The sequence below is a fragment of the Centropristis striata genome, chromosome 1 (genome assembly GCF_030273125.1).
Source record: "Centropristis striata isolate RG_2023a ecotype Rhode Island chromosome 1, C.striata_1.0, whole genome shotgun sequence".
Lineage (NCBI taxonomy): Eukaryota > Metazoa > Chordata > Actinopteri > Perciformes > Serranidae > Centropristis > Centropristis striata.
The window spans coordinates 18,216,703-18,238,105 of record NC_081517.1 but is presented as its reverse complement, the minus strand read 5'-3'; the positions used below and the strand labels follow the sequence as shown (position 1 = coordinate 18,238,105).

At 40.7% G+C, this 21,403-nt stretch overlaps 1 protein-coding gene across 1 annotated transcript in view; it reads left to right on the top strand.

Moving 5' to 3' along the window:
- Window positions 1–124: 124 nt before the first annotated feature.
- Window positions 125–21,403, top strand: part of LOC131971917 (general transcription factor 3C polypeptide 1) — a 27,393-nt gene continuing 6,114 nt past the window's right edge. Inside the window, exons 1-33 of the mRNA XM_059333593.1 lie at window positions 125–598; window positions 1,950–2,159; window positions 2,594–2,770; window positions 2,869–3,015; window positions 3,807–3,903; window positions 3,976–4,099; window positions 4,208–4,387; window positions 4,641–4,756; window positions 5,896–5,948; window positions 6,043–6,407; window positions 7,151–7,284; window positions 7,372–7,496; window positions 7,578–7,731; window positions 7,987–8,090; window positions 8,274–8,398; window positions 8,595–8,924; window positions 9,108–9,253; window positions 9,421–9,518; window positions 9,602–9,698; window positions 11,344–11,527; window positions 11,651–11,747; window positions 12,229–12,361; window positions 12,447–12,534; window positions 12,647–12,708; window positions 12,966–13,074; window positions 13,160–13,302; window positions 14,500–14,642; window positions 14,714–14,798; window positions 14,884–14,999; window positions 15,087–15,146; window positions 15,239–15,332; window positions 16,488–16,660; window positions 20,396–20,992. Of these exons, the coding sequence (XP_059189576.1) occupies window positions 378–598; window positions 1,950–2,159; window positions 2,594–2,770; window positions 2,869–3,015; window positions 3,807–3,903; window positions 3,976–4,099; window positions 4,208–4,387; window positions 4,641–4,756; window positions 5,896–5,948; window positions 6,043–6,407; window positions 7,151–7,284; window positions 7,372–7,496; window positions 7,578–7,731; window positions 7,987–8,090; window positions 8,274–8,398; window positions 8,595–8,924; window positions 9,108–9,253; window positions 9,421–9,518; window positions 9,602–9,698; window positions 11,344–11,527; window positions 11,651–11,747; window positions 12,229–12,361; window positions 12,447–12,534; window positions 12,647–12,708; window positions 12,966–13,074; window positions 13,160–13,302; window positions 14,500–14,642; window positions 14,714–14,798; window positions 14,884–14,999; window positions 15,087–15,146; window positions 15,239–15,332; window positions 16,488–16,660; window positions 20,396–20,992 (5,087 nt within the window). The 5' untranslated portion in view covers window positions 125–377. The remainder of the gene's footprint in view (window positions 599–1,949; window positions 2,160–2,593; window positions 2,771–2,868; window positions 3,016–3,806; window positions 3,904–3,975; window positions 4,100–4,207; window positions 4,388–4,640; window positions 4,757–5,895; window positions 5,949–6,042; window positions 6,408–7,150; window positions 7,285–7,371; window positions 7,497–7,577; window positions 7,732–7,986; window positions 8,091–8,273; window positions 8,399–8,594; window positions 8,925–9,107; window positions 9,254–9,420; window positions 9,519–9,601; window positions 9,699–11,343; window positions 11,528–11,650; window positions 11,748–12,228; window positions 12,362–12,446; window positions 12,535–12,646; window positions 12,709–12,965; window positions 13,075–13,159; window positions 13,303–14,499; window positions 14,643–14,713; window positions 14,799–14,883; window positions 15,000–15,086; window positions 15,147–15,238; window positions 15,333–16,487; window positions 16,661–20,395; window positions 20,993–21,403) is intronic.

Below are 21,403 nucleotides of genomic sequence, written 5' to 3'. Positions count from 1 at the left end.
GTTAGATAATTCAGAATATAGAAATATAATATTTTTTATAATCTTGTTTCTGTGATTCAGAAGCTGTACTTGAACGCCACCTGGTGGAATTAAGACGTAACCTCAACGTGAGGTCAAAGTTCAAATATGACGTAAGTACGTACACAGAGACGCACTAGCCGGAGAACGTAGTCGGAGGAAGCAATTTGTAAACAAGTTTGTCTTCATATTTTTTTATGTATTAAGACACGTATCTGAACTGAAAGGACTTCAGAGCGCGAATAATTTATTTTTAACAGCTGGTGAATTTACGAATGATTATACGAACGCACAAGCTGCTGCTTAGCTTCGTTGTTATTTTAGCATGTTAGCTAGTTAGCTGTAAGCAGTGGCATGCTATGGATCCGTTAAGTATAGTTGTGGATGAAGTGGCTTTGGAGGGACTGGACGGAATAACTATTCCCACTCTGTGGATACGACTGGAAGTTAGAAAACCTAAATTCCCCCTCAAGCTCGACGACTGCACCAAGGAGCTCATCTGGAGGTTCCTAATCAGCAACAGCGACCTCAAGTTTTATCAACTCCCGCAGGAGAGAGAAGATGTGGTTCTGTTTGACAGGTGAGTTTAGCCTTGATGGTTCTGGTTAGGCAAGGTAATCCACAGACCAGGCTGTACATGTCAAATAAACACCAGTTTTTGAGGTCCTTCAAGCTAAAATCATTCTAACTTTATTCTCGTTTAATTGTTTGATCTACAAACGACAAGAGATGCCTGTTACTATATCCCAGGTACTAAAAATATAAAATGTACTATAATCACTATGATGTAAGCAGCAATGCCTCACATTTGAGAACCGGGAAATATCCTATTTTTAAGATTTTTTTCTTAAAAAATTATCTAAGTTATCAATTGATTATCAAAATAGTTCCAGACTTTCCTGCTGATGAAACAGTAGATTGACTTGCTAATTGCTGCAGCTCTAACATTATTTCTGCTGCAATAAACCATTCTTATGTAAAGGCATTAATCCTACCCTTTTTTTAAACAGTTCCAAGAGGTTTTTCTTATATTTTGTCCACCTGCATGTGAATGGCCACAAACACTTCCAGTAACTAAGAGGCAGCTGAGTTCTTTGCTCAAGTTTGTTGTGGTTTAGTTCTTCAAATGTCATTTTTCATTGTTAAAAGGGATATTTTTGTAATTATGGTGGAGCAGATCCTTTAAAAACAACATTAACCAGTTCTTAATTGGTCACTACAAAGTCCTTACTGTTAGAAAGCTGCACTATTTCATCAAAAGTATGTGGACATACCCTTGTGTCTTTTGTCCTGGGCTGCTTGTCATGGTTTGGGTTCCCAATCTTGTGAAACCCAACAGCAGTAAATTAGCAGAGAGTTACTATTATATTTCTATTTCCAGCAATTTCATTTTGTCTGCTTTTGAATATTATTTCTTAGTTTCTTTTGTTCAGACAAGGTAAGTAGGAGATGTTTTTTTTTTTTTTTTACCTGACATGTTTCGACTGACAACTTCAGTCTTCTTCAGAGGTCAGAAGTTGTCAGTCGAAACATGTCAGGTAAAAAAACATCTCCTACTTACCTTGTCTGAACAAAAGAAACTAAGAAATAAATTACTATTATACTTCCATAAAGTTGGGGACCTGCAATAGGCTTTATCTTTGAACCTCACTAATTAATATCAATGCGGCTAAATGGGAGCAAATCCCTGTCAATTGGTTAAAACATTAGTTTTTTACTGTAAATACTATTTTTCATAAGTCCAAGTTTGCACATTTCAGCATATGAACTTGGAAGATCATTTTCCTTTATCTTCCCTACAGAGTTACAATTCAAATTTAAGAAAGACATTAATTACTCAGTAGGATCTTTGATTGTTCCACATGCTTTATTGTTTTAGAGTTGTTATGCCTGATGTAGATTTTGTGTTTTAATGCATCGTGTGTTTTCAGGTTTAAAGAGATCGACCCAGAAACAGGCATTGAAACAACTCACAGGTTTACTGACCCACGCAAAGACGTCTACCCGGTCCATATTATTCTAGAAAACAAGGATGGGATACAGGGCTCGTGTGCATTCTTCAAAGAGAGGACAGATGTCACTAAGCAAGTCTGCTCCAAATCCCGCACCCCATTACTCAACCTACAGGAGGCTCTGGAACGGTTTGTAAAGTTTGATATAATGTAAATTAATTCAGTAGAGTTACATAAAGGTTTTTAAACCACACATTTTCTACACGAGAAATCACGAATACTGATCCCTTGATAGATTGCAAAAATCTTATTTAAGCAGATATATTAATAGATTTTTCTGATGCGATAAATGTAAAATGATTTGTTATTACAGATCATCCTCCTCATATCTTAATGTCAGTTGCATCCAGACAAAAGTACCTAAAATGATGATGAACAGTATTGTTTTAATTTTATACATTTTGGATGTCATGTTAACTTCAAAACTAAGACCTACAAATATCTAAGCCACAACCAGAAAAGTTATTCATTTAATTCCTTTTTTTAGAAGAGCCAAGCAGAGTGCTATCCATTTTTACTTTTTTTCACATTCTTCCCCTTCTGTTTTAATCATTCCTCCTCAGATATGGCAGAAAGCTTGTTGTCGTGGCGTCTCAATTGCTGCGATTCAGGACCCTTATTGGAAACGAGAGCGATCCAGATTTGAAACTGAACGACGACTCCTACTGTGTGTTGGAGCGAGTGGGTCGAGCTCGATGGCAGGGAGAGCTGCAGAGAGATCTGCACGGATGCTCTTTCAAGTACGCACTCATTTAGACAAGCTGCTGTGTGTGTTTTGTCTGTTACAAGCTGCCATTTTGATGTTCTGAGTGTAAGAGCAAGTGTTGTGTTTCAACAGGATCGATGCTCGGAAGTTGCACTACATGAGGAAATCTCTAATCAAATATGGACTCATCAGCATGCAGTCTCACTGCACACGACTGAAGACAACAGGACAACAGCAACACTCCATTCTTCTGCTGCTCAAACGCTTCCATGTAAACAGGTCAGTTTGTCAGTCCAGCACTTGATCCAGACTGCAATATCTCAATAATTCAGGGTTCCTATGGGTGCTGGAAATATTTGAAAGCACTTAACCCATTGTCATTTGTCCCAGTTGTCCACAGAATTGGGATTGGAAGGCAGTGGATGAATGTTAGGATCAGATAGTAGGTCAACAGTAGATGTCACATATAGGTGGTGAGCACCATCTGAAAGCTGGGGACATGAAGTTTATACTGACATGCAGTTCAGCACTGTGTGTCAAGTTGTTCTAGTCATAAATCTGTAATAGAAAATGATGTATCAATTATAACTATTAAGGTTTAAACAAGTTTAGGACATCATGGTATGGCATTGTGAAGTCAATTTCAACATTCAGTCATGTCCCATAAGTTGATGCAGCAGTTTCAACACATTTGGTGCTGAATTTAGCTATTTTTATGATATGTCTAATGAATAAAAATGGTCGAAAACCCTCCACAATATTTCATCAATACACCAAGACCTTGGAAACAACATAGAACAAACCATATTGACAGTATACCTAGGAAAACCATACATCGTTGTGGTTTTAAGTGTTATATTTCTTAAAAAGTAATGGAAGAATTGCCATGAAATTTGGTGCAGATTTAAAGTCCCCTGATGATGAATTGAAATAACTGAGAACTAAAATTGCTTATAAGGGCAACATTTGTGCTTTTATGAATGTAGCACCAAGACTTAGGAGTCTGTAACCTCTGTCACTCCTTCCTCTCTGTCTTTGTCTAACTCCTGTAACCCCTTCTGCTCTCTCAGGAGGTCTAAGTATGACCTGCTGATGGAGTTTGTGTCCAACCTCCTCCAGCAATCCCCGGGTCAGATGTCCACTTTGATCACACTCAGAGAACATATTGTGAGTATCTCTGTGTGAGTCTGTTTGTGTTCATCTTCCTGTTTGTGTTAACTAACATGTGTTTTCTTGCAGAATGTGGATGAACCTACCTACAAGCGGGTACTTCAACACATGCGATCTGCCAAGTTGATTGAGTTCTGCCAGTACCCTCTGGAGGACTTGGACCCCGGAGCTGGACCCTGCACCAACAAAAAAGGTAACCTGCCACTGGAGCAACAGCACAGAGAACATTTTGCTGATTATATTCAGCATATTCCGCCACATGTCTATCAAATACACTTTATAATTTGACTTTCTTCTTCAGGGAATAAAGTACTTGTGCGCTGCTTGAAACTGTTGAAGCCGTACACGAGAAAGGGCGTCACTGAGGATGACGACGATGAGGACGAGGACGAAGAAGATGACACAGGAGCGACAAGAAGAGCTCTGCCTCCACAGGGACGGATCATGGAGGAGGATGTCCTGACACAGGCTTATCACATCGGTAGGTTTGGTCACTGTCCATGTTTACAAAACAGATTTCAGGGATGCTGTGTGTCAGGTAAATAAAATGGATTAATCTAGCTCCATGTTGTGTAACAATAAGCAAATTAGTTCAGGGCTCTCCACTGCAGTACGGAAAGCCATTGTTTCTGTTCAACAAAGAAATGCCCCAAAAGTTATTTACTAAGAGTAACCTTTTTCACCTCCGAATTCCTCCATTATTAATTTTTGTCGCTTTTTTTTCTATGATGCAGTGGCATCTTCTGGTACAAAGGGAATCGCACAGAGAGGGATCGGGCTTCGGATGAACGTCGGTAAGCTGGAATCTCGTATGATCTGCAGAAGACTGGAGAGGGATGGAGCGATAAAGGTAAAACCTATGCTCATGATTCAACATTTCCCACATAGAGGCATTTTTTGCCACCAAAATAAATTAACTCCGTACCAAAAAGACTGTTTTGTATGTGTTACTAAACAGTTTTAAACAAAAGCTGTCAGATGCTTTTATTATAAGCTGTTATTGTTGGGAGGCATTACAAATATCTGTTTGTTATATATCATAATTATTGTTTGTTATACACTATCTGTGTATATTTAACTTTTCTGCTGATGTGTAGATGTTCTGTTCTCCTTATTCTGTACCATTTGTAATGTATTGTTCTGTATCCTACATATCTAAGTATTTATTTAATGTGTACTTGACGTTTAACTTTGCTGTCCTTTTGGCAAGATCACCATAGTAAAAGTTTTTTTTAATTTTTTTTTTTTTTTTATCTCAGTTGGTTTTAACTGGTTAAATAAAGGTTAAATGATAAACTTCTACCTTAAACCTACCTTTTAAATACAGTTTGAGTGTGTTAAAATGCTTAATGTGCAGTGAGAAATTGGAAAAATGTCTGACATAGTGGGTTGTTAGTTTGTGAATGCAGACACGTCGACGAACGCTCTCAATTGTCGGATATGTTTAGGGCTCCCGCCCTCGTGACCTCCAGCTGAGGTCAAACGGCACAAAGAAATCATTTCCTCTTTTGAAATGATGAAATGAACAGCAGATGTGACTGATAAAATCAATGTTTGTTTGGTATCAGACAGAGAGCTTGTTGAGCTGTTTGTTTGACTATAAAATAGAGTTTGTTTTGTTTTGTTTGTTTTGGAAATAGACATGCAATATTTTAATTTAAAATAATGTTGCTGATGCTGATATGATTACACGGAGTGAGCAGAAGTTCTGTAACACTGCTTCATTGTTCAGTCTGAGGCTTTACTTTGCCGTATTGGAACGGCAAATTGGATTGTCTTTTTTTAGTAAATTTGGAGATGGAGTGGACAAAATATAGGAAAAAGCCTTAAAATTGACCATAGAAGCAAGTCAACAAAACAAAAGTAGTAGTTAAACAGAAACTATTAGAGATTTTTAGGTAAAGTAGTGTTATTTCAGGCCTTCTCTTTTATCACATATTGTGGACATTGTTCTGGTCACTTATTTTAATGATGTGTTTCACCCTGCAGGGGTTCATGGAGGACGAAGGCCGGCAGAGGACGACAAAATATATCAGCCACAAGTGTGTATTTATAAACAAGTGGAGTTTTCAAAGTTCACCAGATCATATAAAATGCTATCGTACTAAATATTGTTCCTCTCACTTCTCTTTACAGAAGTGTTGGTGTGAGCGATCGACTCAAGATGTTTGCTAAAGAACAGGAGCGGACGAAGCTTCTTTGCTCTTCCTCACCACAGACATCAGACGCTGCTCCGCCGACTCCTGCCACACCGGCAGCATCGAGAGCAAAAGACAAGTCCAAACCTCCTGCAGCAAAGAAGGCTCGAAAGGCAGGTGGAAGAGGAAACAAAGATGCCGAAGAGGCTGGGCAGAAGTGCGGTGATGGAGAAATGGATACAGGTGAAGACGTGGAGGGAGCAGGAGGTGAAGCAGGAAGAGAAAGAACGGCGGCAGAAGCAAGTTTGGAAACTAATCAGATACAACCTGTGATCCCCACTGAACAAACCACTCAGGCAGAAAGTGAGTAAACCTTTGCACATTTTACTTAAAAATGACAACCCAAAAAGAATGAAAGAGCCCACATTCACATCCTCATTGTGTGTATGTTAGACTTGCGGCTCTTTATGTATATTTCTTGAATTTCGACCTCACTGTATAAAATGAGCTGCTGTGACCTCTAGAAAAATAACAGCCTCATGAAACTCAGCAGTTTAGAGAACAGAAGTGTTCGCCATCCAATCCCTGAAAATACAGAAATCTTTAAAAAATGGTCAAAGATTTTTCTATTGTTTCCAAAGGTCTTGATGTATTGATGTAATATTCTGTTTTTTTTTATTTATTTAATGGCCTAATTCAGCATCAAATGTGTGTAATAAAAGGTATCAACCCTAAAATTGCTGCAAAACTTATGGGACATAGTTGAACATGGAAATGGACTTTATAAAGAAAAACATTAATGTTCTGACTTAATCTTAATTGGTGTAATTAATTCATTGTATTATTAATTAAGTCATTTTTATTAGAGCTGCTGAGGTACATATCAAATAAATTCCCCAGCTTTCAGATGATGTGCACCACTTGCTGCACCTGCTATCTCCCCCTAAAAGTGCACTGACCACAACCCCCAATTCTCTACTAATGGAGGGGTTGATCACTATGAAGATAAACAGTTTAAGTGACAGTATTAATCTGTCAAAATTCTTATTGTTGTTTTCCCTTGTTCTGCTCAGTCACATTTAATGACTGACTGTCTCTTCTACCAGAACAAGATGGAGTTGAGGTGGATGAATCCAACTCAAATTCTGCCTCCGCTTTGCCTCAGAGTGATTCCTCGAATGAAGCCAGTAACACAGTGGACAACAAAATCGTGCTTGTCAAAGATGTTTGCAAGCCACAGGTCAGTCTGATGGAGTTGGATTCACAGTTTTATTCCAGCTCTTTGAGATGAGTAGATGACAGTAACGGTTCAATCCGCCTCCCTCAGATCCGGCCGCCTAAAAAATACAAAAGGGCTTGGGAGAGGTCTCATGAGACGTACCGCCTGTTGAGGAGGAAGAACCTGATCGTTGAGGCGGTCCGCAGCTTCAAAGTCATCGAGGGTCTTTTCCCGTAAGTTTGTCTTCAATATTATCAGCTAATTTAAAAGCATTTCATCACACAGTGAGAAAATGTTCACGTGTCTTTGCCCAGGCTGCAGAAGATCATCAATGATGAGGAGAAGCAGGACGGAGTCAGCTCAAAGTGCTGCAGGAAGACTATTCTACGTCTGGTGGACAGTCTGTCCAGAGAAGGCTTACTGAAGGTTTACAAGACCACTGTCATACAGGATGGGATCACCAAGAACGTAAATGACACACTTTTTTAAACCTGTAGTCATTTGGAAGTTGTTCTTTCACAATTATTTCAAAATACTGGTGTAAAAATGTTCTAAAGGGACCAGAGTGGTGTACTTAAGGTTACCACTAGGTGTTGCACTTGGCAGCTGCTCACAAACGTGTAAAAATAAAAATAAGATAAGACTAGAAAAAACTTGACTTTAGTTTGTTGTTGAGAACCAACCTCCACCACCTCTCTACACCCGTTGTTCTTCTTCTTGCAGCTTGAGATGGTCGTTCATCCGTCTGTTCAGCCCAACGATGACATAGTGAGTCGAGTCATTGAACAGGTCCGCTTCAAAATCTCCAGCTCTTACACAGCTATACGGTGAGTCCAAAACAAATGCCTTAAAATACTGAAGAACAGAGTTTCTCAGATATTCTCTGCTCATCAACTGTTCGACTCCTTAGACTTCATTTAGTCAGTTTATCATTGTAAACACTCCTGATTTGAATTAAACTGTACTTCAGAAAACTTCTTGCTTCTCATTCTGTCACTCTTGTCCTTCAGTCTGCAGCACGCCGAAGAGAAAGCCAGAGATCAAGCTAAATGGTCTGAGGAGATGACCGGCTGCTCTTCTAAAGCCCTAAAGAAAAAAGAGGACAGCAAAGCCGACGAGTTCAAGCCCACAACAGGTTCTGTTTCACTGCATATTAGAAAAGCAGCAAAATGGGAGATAAATGAAGATCATTTTGAAATAATATTGTTAGATCCTGCCCTGTTTGCTGCTGTATTCAAGTCTCTTTGATAACTACATTGAAAAACCTCAAGATCAGATTTTTTGTTCCCTATTCATTGTTTATGTTCTTTGTCTTCTATCTGTTTTGATAGTTCGAGGTTTGGGGAAGTCCTTTGGCTTCCAGCCCAAGATGCACCGTCTGCGCCTTGTTCATAACTTCCTCTGGTACCTGATATACGGACACCCGCTCAGACACAACTCCACCGACTCCCACCCGACAAGCCAGACACCGGTAGACCTGCAGAGGTCTGATCCTGACCCCAAACAGCCAGAAAACCCTGAGAAACAGGATCTGAAAGACTGTGTGGAGCCACAAACTGCAGACGCTGCTTCGGCTAGCTTGGATCTGACGTCATCAGGCGATGAAGAGGAGGAGCTGAAGGATAAAGCTACAACGGGTCACTCTCAGTCAGATTTGAAGGGTGAGAGAGTTTATGTTTGTTTGGTTTCTTTCCAAATCAGTGCATCATTTCTCATTTATAGTGATTATAGGTTAACATATACTAAATGTTTTAATTATTGGGAGGAAATTGCTTTAATGGTAGGTTTGGCAGAAAATTCCCAAACTATCCACCTTGATTTTTCTATAATCTGCCTGTCTCCAGTGTATGTTGATGAAGAGTCATGGAAGAGGTTTGTTCCTCCTGTTCGTGTGCACAAGGAGTTTGGCAGCGGCTGGGCGATGGTGGGAGACCTGCTTCTCTGCCTTCCTCTCTCCATCTTCATTCAGGTCATACAGATCAATTATAAGGTGAGAAAAGTTTGAAACTGAACGTAAATTCCATTTTGCCTCATAAATTGTACTTGTGGACATTTTTAAGTTATTGTCGATTCCCTGTTTCTTTAAGTACAGAAAGCAACACATAAGGAAAATAGACCCATTCAGTACATAAAAACACATGTGATTTTTGTCTCCAGGTGGAAGGTCTGGAGGATTATCTCAACAACCCTGTGAAGCAACATTATCTTATCCGAGCGCTGCCCGCCAGAATGAAGAGACAGCTGCTTTATAAACGGTGACTTTCTGTCTCTCTCTCTCTCTTTAACATGATAAGTGTGTTTTATACATATTAAGTATTTATGGGTTCTCTTATTGTAGGAAATACATCTTCTCATTTCACGAGAACCTGCAGAAGTTGGTCTACATGGGTCTGTTGCAGTTTGGTCCTGTGGAGAAGTTCAAGGAGAAAGACCAGGTACAATAATAGAAAATATCATTATGTGATTGCTGCTTTGATGTGTCCTTAAAACACAAAATTGTATGTTTTAAAGCGAGAAGAAGACAATTGTAATACCAGATTTTTTTTTTCTCTTGGAGTTAATTTAGTGAATGCAAAATGTGCTAACATTTTAAGTATTTACAGCGCATGTTTTTTCTCCTCTTATTACAGCATGTAGAGCAACTATAGAAAAATACAAGTAACCTAGTTTAGAAAAGTGTCAAATATTTTAAAACAAATGATATTAAAGCATTACTCCAAACAATAAAACATGATAAACCCAAATGTATTTAAATATGTATCAAATGTTTGTTAAAAAAGTCAAATAATTGTTTACATATTTTGTTTGCGTTTCAATCATTATTGTGAAGCATCGTTTGCAGAGATAACAAAACATGGTATTGACTACTTCTTTTCTATAAGAATATATAAATAAACATAATGTCGAAGGACACAGGAGGAACGCACTCTTCCATAAAATAAAAATTGCAAATATATATATTTTTTAAAAATGAAATGAAAGGTTACAATAAAAAAATCCACCAATTAATTAAAGAAAATTATATATATATATATTTTTTTTTAAAGATATTTTTTGGCCATTTTTCAAGGCTTTATTGATAGTGAGACAGATAGAAAGGGGGTGACAGAGGGGAGGACATGCGGCAAAGGGAGCTCAGGCCGGATTCGAACCCGGCTCCGCCGCAGCGAGGACTCTGCACATGGGGCGCCTGTGTAACCCACTACGCTACAGACCACCCCGAAATTTATATTTTTAATGTTTTTGTTTTTAGTTTTGTAAGAAAAGAAAATATTTTCACTCCTAGAAAAACAAAAGGAACTATTAATCCAAGCAACTGATATAACTCAAAGAATATATACAGTCATGGAAATAATTATTAGTAAGGCCGGGACTCGATTAAAAAAAATGAATCTAATTAATTAGAGGCTTTGTAATTCACATTTTAATCACATATAAATATTTGACCTGAGAACAGTGAGAAGTAATTTTTTTCACATGGATTTTTAGTATACAATAAGTATTTAGTATACATAAGCTTAAGCAACAAAAATATTGTTTATTTTTGTTCAAGTCCAACAGACCAGTGCAATTTTTGCCATCAAGTGTAGCAATAGCATATTTAGAAATATAGTACATTTCAGAAATTCAGGTAGCCTTTAGGTAGGTAGACCTTCTGTAAACTATAGTTCTTTGGTTTTAGGGTCATAGTTTGCACACAACCATGCTCTTATCGACGCTTCCATCTGTTGGTTTTTTGTAACAAAATGTCCCATCATCCACGGGGCCAACCAAAGCGTCTTATCAGCTTCTTCATTCATGTTCACTGTGGTTTGTTGTTGTCTGAACTCATGAACGCTAGTTGGTGCTCCAGTATAATCGGTCCGCCTAAAACTCATCCAGTGAGAAACGTTCCGCGGTGCAAAAATAAGTGTGATTAAAATGCGTCAATTTTTTTAACAAGTTAATTTTTGTGTAATTAATTAATCTTAATTAATGCTTTAAAGTCCCGGCCCTAATTTTTAGATATATATTTTTGTGAGGCTCACTAAATGCTTATGGCTGTCATCTTTTTTTTTCTCTATATCTGCACTGATCCAGGTGTTTCTGTACCTGATGCGCAATGCCACCATTGTTGACACCACCAACACTGAGCCTCACTACTGGCTGGTCACAGCGCCTCCTGACAAACCGTTCGAGAGGCGCCAGTACACGTTAAACACCGCTGAAGACGTAGAAAACTACTGGTTCGACCTGATGTGTGTCTGCCTCAATACACCACTGGGTACACACACACACACACACACACACACACACACACACAAAATCGGTCACAGCTCTGGCAGTCATATGGAAAAGTATATTTTTAATTTATTTAAAATGTGCCTGCTTTGTTTGCATTTTTTAGGGGTAATCCGCAGTAAGAGAAATGTCACAGACGAAGAAACGGCTCCTTCCTTTGTGCATGAGCGCAGCGTGTTCGTAGGATTGGCATACCTGCTGAAGTAAGTGGAGAATCATTTCTCTGTCAGGCAAAGCAAGGTTATTAATATTGCAAATTTACAACAACAAGGCAACTCAAAATGCTTTACTTCGGATGGAAAGACACAAAAATAACCATAAGGAACAACAATGGGCATGCATGCCACAACACTTGTTTGCATGTGGATGAGAGGCCCAAACGTAAAGGAAAACATCTTATTTCAAAACATCTGTATACAGTTAGAAGGTTCCTAAGTTGTAGCTGTTCATGGAAGTGTTAAGTCATGACAAGATAAAGAATCAGCAGCAACATGAATACATTTTCTTTACTGTGCCTGTTCTTGTTCTTTTGTCTCATGTTTAATAAGATAATGAACTCAAAGTTAAAGCTCTTACAAAAACAGGTTAGAGAAGTATAAACATAGATCATCACCAGTGTGTTGAAGGACCACTGATGTATATGTGTATCTACACACACACACACACACACACACACACACACAGGGGCAGTCGAGAAGTAGCTGACAACGGGTCGATACCAGGAGACGGTAAAGGAGCAGGAGGGCTGGACTCTGAGTTCTTTGGTCATCTGAAACGCAACTGGTTGTGGACCAATCACCTTCTCTCTGTCAAAACGGTACGTAGCAGTACGTTAATGAATGTGTACAGAGAATATTTAATGTGGCCTTATGTTTGTGCTCATGTTTGTTTTGTTGTTTTAGACGCCAAGTGGTTTAGAGGCGAAGGAGAACAAAATCAGACTGAAGAGCCTGCTGAGTAAAAATGCTCTCAGGATTGCACTTAAAGCTGGTGAGTCGCTGCTCTTGTCTTTACTTTTAACCATTTATTAACACAATAACCTTTTAAACTTCACGTTCACTGTCAATGAAATACTTTTTATCCGTCTGTCTGTGTGTAACAGGAGGAAGCACGACACCTCGTTATGTGACTACCAAGCTGCCACAAATAGCAGAAAGTGTTGAGGTATGAGTTCAATTCATTTATTGCTGTTTTATTATCTTTATATGCACATAGTTGCCAGTTTATTAGGTACCTCTAGCTCAAGGTAAACCAGTCTAATACAACAGTCCTGTAATAAATCCTTCATGATGGTTGTAATAAATTGTTTCATAGAGAGGTGTTGATTTAACTGTGATCATTTTGGAGGATGTAGTTTATGGGGCTGAATTAGAGGTGTGAGAGCAAAGAGTTGGAAAAAGTTCTTGTGTGTTTGTAACCAGGTGTCTATTGAGCCTGCGTCCAGAAACCAGCAAGTGGTCGGAGGAAAGAAACAGAAGAGGAAAAGAAGCAAAAAGGAGGTGGTCAAGGCCCCACGCAAGAAGAAGAAAGGTAGTGTGAGCTTAAAGAAATCGTGTGTATGTCAGTTGGATTTAAGACTGAAAACAGCTGACAGATTGTTTTTTTTTCCTTAAAGAGCCAAAGAAACGCACCCCGGCCCACGACGAGGCGGACCACCGAGCTTTGAAAAGGATGACCAGACAGAGAGTCCTCTGGTCTCTACAGGAGGACTCTCTGATGATGCTCTGCAGCGTGGCCGCACACCTACTCAACAGCAAGGTACACACACACACACACACACACAAATACATGAAGTGCTGTTGTCTAAATTGATGGTCTCCCTCTTTACTCGTTATGGCCAATTAAAGCTGAGTGAATTTATTTTGTTTCATTTCAGTCATTTTCAGAGGTCAAATTTAGCGCCTGACCAAATTGGGATTTTTGTGGCCGACACTGATTTAAGGGGGAAGAATTCCCTCATATGGAAGCTGATGTAGTGAATTTTAGAGCTTTTTTTGTGGATGCACTGAATTTTCAATTTTTTATTCTGCAAAGGTACTATAAAATATAGTTATAAATATAAATAATAATGACGAATAATAAATAAATTAATATAAATAAAGAATATTTAAAATGATTGTACACTATTAAAAAGTATAACATTGTCAAATAATTCTAGAAATAAAACCTGAGAAAATGAAGTAAAAATTAAATAAATAGCTTAATAAACATCAGTCGCTGACTATTTAAATAATTAGAAAAAAACAAACAGCATTATTTATGTTTAATTTAATTTTCTTTCTATTTGTTTATTTATTTATGTTTCGCTTAATTTACATACATGTATGTATGTATATATATCTGTATGTGTATATATACATATATACACATATATATGTATATATACACATATACACATATATATGTATATATACACATATATATATATATATATATATATATATATTTGTGTGTGTGTGTGTGTGTGTGTGTATATGTATGTATATATATATATGGAATGAGAGCTTGCTCTCAATTGGCCCTCCCTGAATAAATAAAGGTGAAATGAAAAATGAATATATATATATATATACATTAATTTAACTAATAATGGACTTTATTTATAATTATTTTTTTCATTTGTTTTGAAGGGCCTCTGTAGCCAAAAACGTCAGAAACCACTGATTAAAAAAATAAAACCATGTATCTCAAAGTCTTGTTTTCAGCATTGTGATGATGCATTTTGCAGCAAATACTGTGGGTTTAACATGAAAAAACAACAATGTCTAAATAATGTGAAAGTGTTCATAGTCATATTTTCAAAACTAAACATTATTACAGATTATTTGAATGTACAAAAATGACAGCATTTTAATGAACATAAACAAAACAAAAATAATATTCCCTTGTCTTGCGTCATAAACACTTTTGTTTGTTTGGATGAAAACATTAGAGCGTATTGTTTGTGTGTTTCAGTTAAAAAGGCCGTTCGTGCCGTACTGCGTGGTGAGAGACCTGCTGCACGCAGAGTTTGAGATATCGATGGATAAAACATCGGTCGCTGTCGGGCGTCGCACGCGATACATCCTCAAAAATCCTCAGACGCTTCTGAACTACAGGTGAGTACACATGATGACACATTTCTGAAACACAAAGCTGCAGTATTTGACTCATCAGCTGTGTGCTGCAGGATCTGTCTGGCCGAGGTGTACCAGGACAAACCTCTGATGAAGCTGCTGGAGGCGAAGAAACCTGCAGATCCAAACAGTCCAGAGGTGTGTTGTTGTTGTTGTTTTTTTGTTGATGTTGTCTGAAAAGTTTCTAATCTCTTCTGTAACATTTCTGCCTGTGTGGTTTCAGGATTGTGGTAAATCGTTCTCCCAGTATGTCCGGCTGCTCAGACAGAAGTTCAGCTCTGTTCTTCTGAGCGGTCACGATTTGATCATGCCTGACACAAAGCAGCAGCTCTTCTCACGGTAAGAAGACAGGAGGAGGTTGACATGTTGACTTTAAACCAGCCGTGAGTGTAGTTTGATATATAACGCTGCATTTGTGTGTTACAGATTTAAGGTCTCTGCAATAGAAAATGCAAACCGGGTGTCTTGGAAAGACACTCTCAACTGGTGAGGATTCAGTTAGATTTTGTTGTGCTGAATAAATTTGACTTGTTATGGTCGCTGTTTTTTTAAGTTTTGTGTTTGTTTGTCCATTGCAGCACAGACGACATTCATGCCATAGTGTTGCATAACTTGATCCAGAGCACTCTGGCCATGACCAACAGTCAGATGAAGTCATCCAGATCCTTTCAGGTATGGCCATCTTTAAGCTACTTCCTCTTGGTCATTGGGTCAATTTATGTTGCACCTTTCATGAGAAGAATGTCACAAAGTGTTTCACAACGGCAGATGTACAAGTGTAATAACTCTGCAAAATAGAAATTAATAAAAATGAAACAGGAGGGACTAAAGATGTTGCCATTTGTCCCCCTTTCCACTCCCCTTTTGACAACGGCTGCTTACTAAACTTTAATACTTTTCAGCATTTGTTAAAATTATTATTATTATTATTAAATGACCCCTTTCAATACCTAACAAGTACATCTAATCAGTGTCATTAAGCACGTTGCAAGCGTGTACAAAAAGGTACAATGTACATTTTGGGATGATATCCAGTCTAGAGGTGGCGGAAAAAAACGACAGCATAGTATTGCGATATTTTCGGTATTATAATATTATATCTATTCATGTTACCGGCAAGTATCGATATTTAGCGTTCCGACGGACCACGGGCCGTCATTATTTTCACCATTTTTGTTTTTTGTCAGGAGATTGTAGTGGGAATATACTGGAGATACTGGTATCATATGAAAGTAGAAGATCTAAGGAATCTAAAGGCACCATGTGTGTCAGGATGTTGTTGAAATAATGCTGCAAAGTTTGGCTTTTTTATGTTTCATTCAAAAACATTCAGAGCAGTGAAGCTTAAAGTTGAGGAAAGTTTGATAAAATGCTGCAGTTGTTGTTGTCCATACATGTTTGATATCAGTTCAGTTCAGTTTGACTGAACACTTTGTTGGTTTGACTCTCATTGTGGAAAATAAAAAGACTGAAGTGAGATGTATAGACTGAGAATTTTCTCTTATTTGACAAAACAATTCTTGATTGAATTTCATTTTGTGGACACAAAATGCAGTTAAAGAGTTAAATCGCAATATACTGTATCGCAATACTCACCATAACGCAAAATGCTTAAAATCGTCTTAATATTGTATCGTGACTCAACTATTGGGATAAAATCGTGTCGTGGGGCCTCTGCTGATTCACACCTCTAGTTAGGAAGCTAGTAAACATGCAGCGGGCTTGTACAAAATGGTACAATATACATTTTTGGATGATACCCAGACCTACTTTTAGCTGCTCGCAGATACAAACTACAAACTCCTGATTATCCATCTTCTTCCTCAGACCTTCCACATGTACAGTAAGTATAACCAGGAGCTGCTCTGCCAAGTGTTCATACAGTGCAGGAAGAGAGGTCTGGTCAACCGCCGGCGTGTCAATCAGCCGTTTGGGCCGAAGAAGAACCGAGCGCTGCCCATCCTGCCCATGTCCTACCAACTGTCCCAGTCCTACTACAGGTGCGGTTTTTACTTTCATTTGTGCAGAAAACGTTGTCCCCCAGCATTCAAAAGTCTTTGCTCCATTGCAGATTAATTTCACAAGCCTCAAAACTGCAACAACTTCTCTGTAACTGCGTTTTTTCTAGTAGCAACATTAAGGTATAGATAGATAGGACTTTATGTCAATAATGTTTCAATGTTCCGCCAACCTGTGGGCCCACCCCCCGCAGAGTAGGGCATAGGGGTCGGGTGCAGTGGGAGTCGGGCAGCAGGCGAAGGCGGGTACCTGGGCGTGCTGACCCCCGGCTCCAGCGGCTAGCTCTGGGGACGTGGAACGTCACCTCGCTGGCGGGGAAGGAGCCCGAGCTTGTGCGGGAGGTGGAGCGTTACCAGCTAGAAATAGTTGGGCTCCCCTCCACACATAGCGTGGGCTCTGGAACCAAACTCCTGGAGAGAGGCTGGACTCTCTCCTTTTCCGGAGTTGCCCAGGGTGAGAGGCGCCGGGCGGGTGTGGGGATACTCACAAGCCCCCGGCTGAGCGTCGCTGTGTTGGAGTTCTCCCCGAGGAACGAGAGGGTCGCCTCCTTGCGGCTGCAAGTCGCGAGGAGAAGGTCTCTGACTGTTGTTTGTGCCTATGCACCGAACAGCAGTTCGGAGTACCCGGCCTTCTTGGAGTCTCTGGGTGGTGTCCTGGAAGGGGTACCGCCTGGAGACTCTATAGTTCTTCTGGGAGACTTCAACGCTCACGTGGGCAACGCTGATGGTACCTGGAGGGGGGTGATTGGGAGGAACGGCCTGCCCGATCTGAACCCGAGTGGTGTTTTGTTATTGGACTTCTGTGCTAGTCATGGATTGTCCATAACAAACACCATGTTCGAACATCGAGTTGCTCATAAGTGTACCTGGTACCAGAGCACTCTAGGCCAAAGATCGATGATCGATTTCATTATCGTATCATCAGATCTGTGGCCGCATGTTCTGGACACTCAGGTGAAGAGAGGAGCAGAGCTGTCAACTGATCACCACCTGGTGGTGAGTTGGATCAGGTGGCGGGGGAGGATGCTGGACAGACCTGGCAAACCCAAACGTGTAGTGAGGGTGAACTGGGAACGTCTAGCGGAGGCCCCTGTCTGCAGGGTCTTCAACTCACACCTCCGGAAGAATTTCTCCAACATCCCGGGTGAGGTTGGGGACATGGAGTCCGAATGGGCCATGTTCAAAGCCTCAATTGTTGATGCGGCTGGTAGGAGCTGTGGCCTGAAGGCCGTCGGTGCTTGTCGTGGCGGCAACCCAAGAACCCGCTGGTGGACACCAGCGGTGAGGGAGGCCGTCAAGCTGAAGAAGGAGGCCTTTCGGTCTTGGCTGGCCGAGGGGTCTCTGGAATCAGCAGACAGGTACCGTTCGGCCAGAAGGGCTGCAGCTGCGGCAGTCGCTGAAGCAAAAACTCGGGTATGGGAGGAATTCGGGGAGGCCATGGAGGAGGACTTTCAGTCGGCCTCAAAGAGGTTCTGGAAAACCATCGGGCGTCTCAGGAAGGGAAAGCAGGGCTTGGCCCAAGCTGTGCTCAGCGGGGGCGGAGACCTGCTGACCCGACCTGTGGATGTCGTCAGACGGTGGAAAGAACACTTTGAGGAACTCCTTAATCCAGCCAACACGTCCTCTGTAGAGGAGGCAGAGTCTGAAGACTCAGGGGAAGACTCACCAGTATCCCTGGCAGAGGTCGCCGAGGTAGTCAAAAAGCTACCCGGCGGCAAGGCGCCAGGGTTGGATGAGATTCGCCCTGAGATGCTGAAGGCTCTGGACACTGTTGGGCTGTCATGGTTGACACGCCTCTTCGGTGTCGCGTGGAGGTCTGGGACAGTGCCAGTGGAGTGGCAGACCGGGGTGGTGGTTCCCATTTTTAAAAAGGGGGACCGGAATCACACTTCTCAGCCTCCCCGGAAAAGTCTACTCCAGGGTGCTGGAAAGGAGGCTCCGGCCGATTGTCGAACCTCGGATTCAGGAGGAACAATGCGGCTTCCGTCCTGGCCGTGGAACAACGGACCAGCTCTTTACCCTTGCGAGACTTCTGGAGGGGTCATGGGAGTTTGCCCATCCAGTCTACATGTGTTTTGTGGACTTGGAGAAGGCCTACGACCATGTCCCTCGGGGAGTCTTGTGGGGGGTACTGCGGGAATATGGGGCACCGGGCTCGTTGCTACGAGCTATCCGGTCCCTATATAACCAAAGTGAGAGCTGTGTCCGCATACTCGGCACAACGTCAAACACGTTCCCAGTGGGTGTTGGCCTCCACCAGGGTTGCCCCTTGTCTCCGATTCTGTTTGTGGTTTTCATGGACAGGATCTCAAGGCGCAGCCGGGGGGAGGAAGGGATTCGGTTTGGTGACCTAAGAATTGCATCTCTGCTTTTTGCAGATGATGTGGTTCTTTTGGCTTCATCAAGCCGGGACCTCCAGCACTCGTTGGGGTGGTTTGCAGCCGAGTGCGAAGCGGTTGGGATGAGAGTTAGCACCTCCAAGTCTGAGGCCATGGTTCTCTGCCGGAAAACGGTGGACTGCCCCCTCTGGGTGGGGAGAGAGGTACTGCCTCAAGCGAAGGAGTTCAAGTATCTCGGGGTCTTGTTCACGAGTGAGGGTAGAACGGAGCGTGAGATGGACAGGCGGTTTGGTGCAGCATCAGCAGTGATGCGGGCGTTGTACTGGACCGTCGTGGTGAAGAAGGAGCTGAGATGTTTACTTCCTAACGTTGATTAAACAGCCTCCTCATGACCGTGTTTGGTCTTTTAAAGATTATGGAAATACAGCATGAGTTCTTTTAAATAACTTTTAATAATAATAATAATAATAATGATAATACATTGCATTTATACAGCATTTTTTTAAACACTCAAGGCACTTGATTTACTTGCCTATGTTTATGTTGGATATTTTTATATTATATATTTTTATTTTATTTACTGTTTCACTGCTTTTTGGAGTCAGTTTTTAATCTCGTTGTACATGCGTATAGTGACAATAAAGGCATTCTATTCTACTGATGTTTGTGAGTTAACCCTTGTGTTGTCTTAGGGGTCAAAATTGACCCGCCACTAGAAAACGCCCTTAATGATCTTTTTTCAACTTGAAATTCGATGAGATTTCCTAGAAAGAATTATCCTAAAATCCCCCAGCATGAGAAAAAGTAAAACATTGCCTTTGTTCATATTCCCAAAGAAAGCTGTGCACCAACAGGGTACAAATCTGGTTTTAGGGGTCATTTTTGACCCAGCAGCTATAAAATCATTTTCATACCATAAAAACCATGCTACTTGCTAAAAAATATGCTTACACCTATGCAGTATCTTTAGTAATGATTTTAAAAATTCCTACTTTAGTAGTAAACTTAGTGGTAAATCAATTATGACAGGTGTGTTGTAATAAAAACAAGTTGATTCTACTGATTAAATCCAGTTTTTCTGCACTCTAAGAGGGAAAACCTCAATATTCACAAAGTTTGTGATGAATGACTTGTTGTTTCTTCATGCAAAATAGATTTGGGTCAATCAAGTTGCTTTATTTAAGGGGTTTAGTGAAGGTGGGTCACTTTTGACCCTTAGGACAAGTGTTGTATACAGAAAGTAAAAATAACTCTTGTGAATATTTGTTGAAAAAAAAAACAATTCTTAGTATTTGAATCATTTCCACACTATCTTAATTACACTATTGTTTGATTCTAAAGTTTGTTTTATCCTCTTCTCCCCCTCTCTTTCTGACAGGTGTTTTTCGTGGCGTTTTCCTCACTCGCTGTGCACCGATGCCTTCCGCTTCCTGCGGGGTCTGATTGATAATGGGGCGAGTGATGATAGACCCCTCACTTTGTTCTACCACGAAACGGAGAACAGGTCAGAGAACGGCGATGAAGAGTCGGTGAAAAAAACTGGGTCAGAGAAGAAAAAGAAACAAAGTGCAAAGACGGAAGATGGAGGGAAAATGGCTAGCGAAGCAGAGGTACAAGCAGAGCAGGCAAACGGCGACTCCACAAAGGGAGCAGAGGACGACCAGAGTAAAACGGGAGGAGAAGAGAAGTTGATGGAGGAGAACAAGGAGAAAACGGAGGCGGCAAGTAAAGCAGATGAACAGAAAACCCAAGAGGATTCCCTGGCAAGTGGTCCTGGTGAAGATCCATCCAGCAGAGAGGAGACGAGAGAAGAAGATGTGTCGGACATGCTGCGCTTCCCTCTGGACTCTCCAGGTGGATCCTGTGTGGTCGCTCTCAGCCTGATGTCTCTGGGACTGCTCAGTGTGTACACCTCCATCCCCAAACAGATGGTGGTGGTGGACAGCAACCTGGTGGACAATGATGTCGTCAAGAGGTGAGAGATAATCAGTGTGCAGGTGTTGTATCCATAGTCTGATAGGTGTGTATTAGTATACAGGAGTCGCAGTTTGATGCAAGCTTGGTACAGCGGGAAGAAAACAAATGCATATGGTTCTTTTAAGGAGTATTACAAGTGTCAAAGATGGACAAAAACCTCTTGCTAGGGACTGAAGTAGCCTTCGGTTAGCAATTTAAAATCCGGGGTAGCACAAAGTCTTGACAGTTAGAAAAGGCATAAATTAACTGTTGTGTGTTCCAGGTTAAGAATGTGCTTGTATTTGATTGTAGTCCTTGGAAAAATGCTCGATTTTCATTGCAATCATGTTTCATTTACAAAATCACTTAAAATGAAACCATCATTGTGCGAATTAAACCATGGCTTTTGGGGGAGCTCACTTTTTTTTGT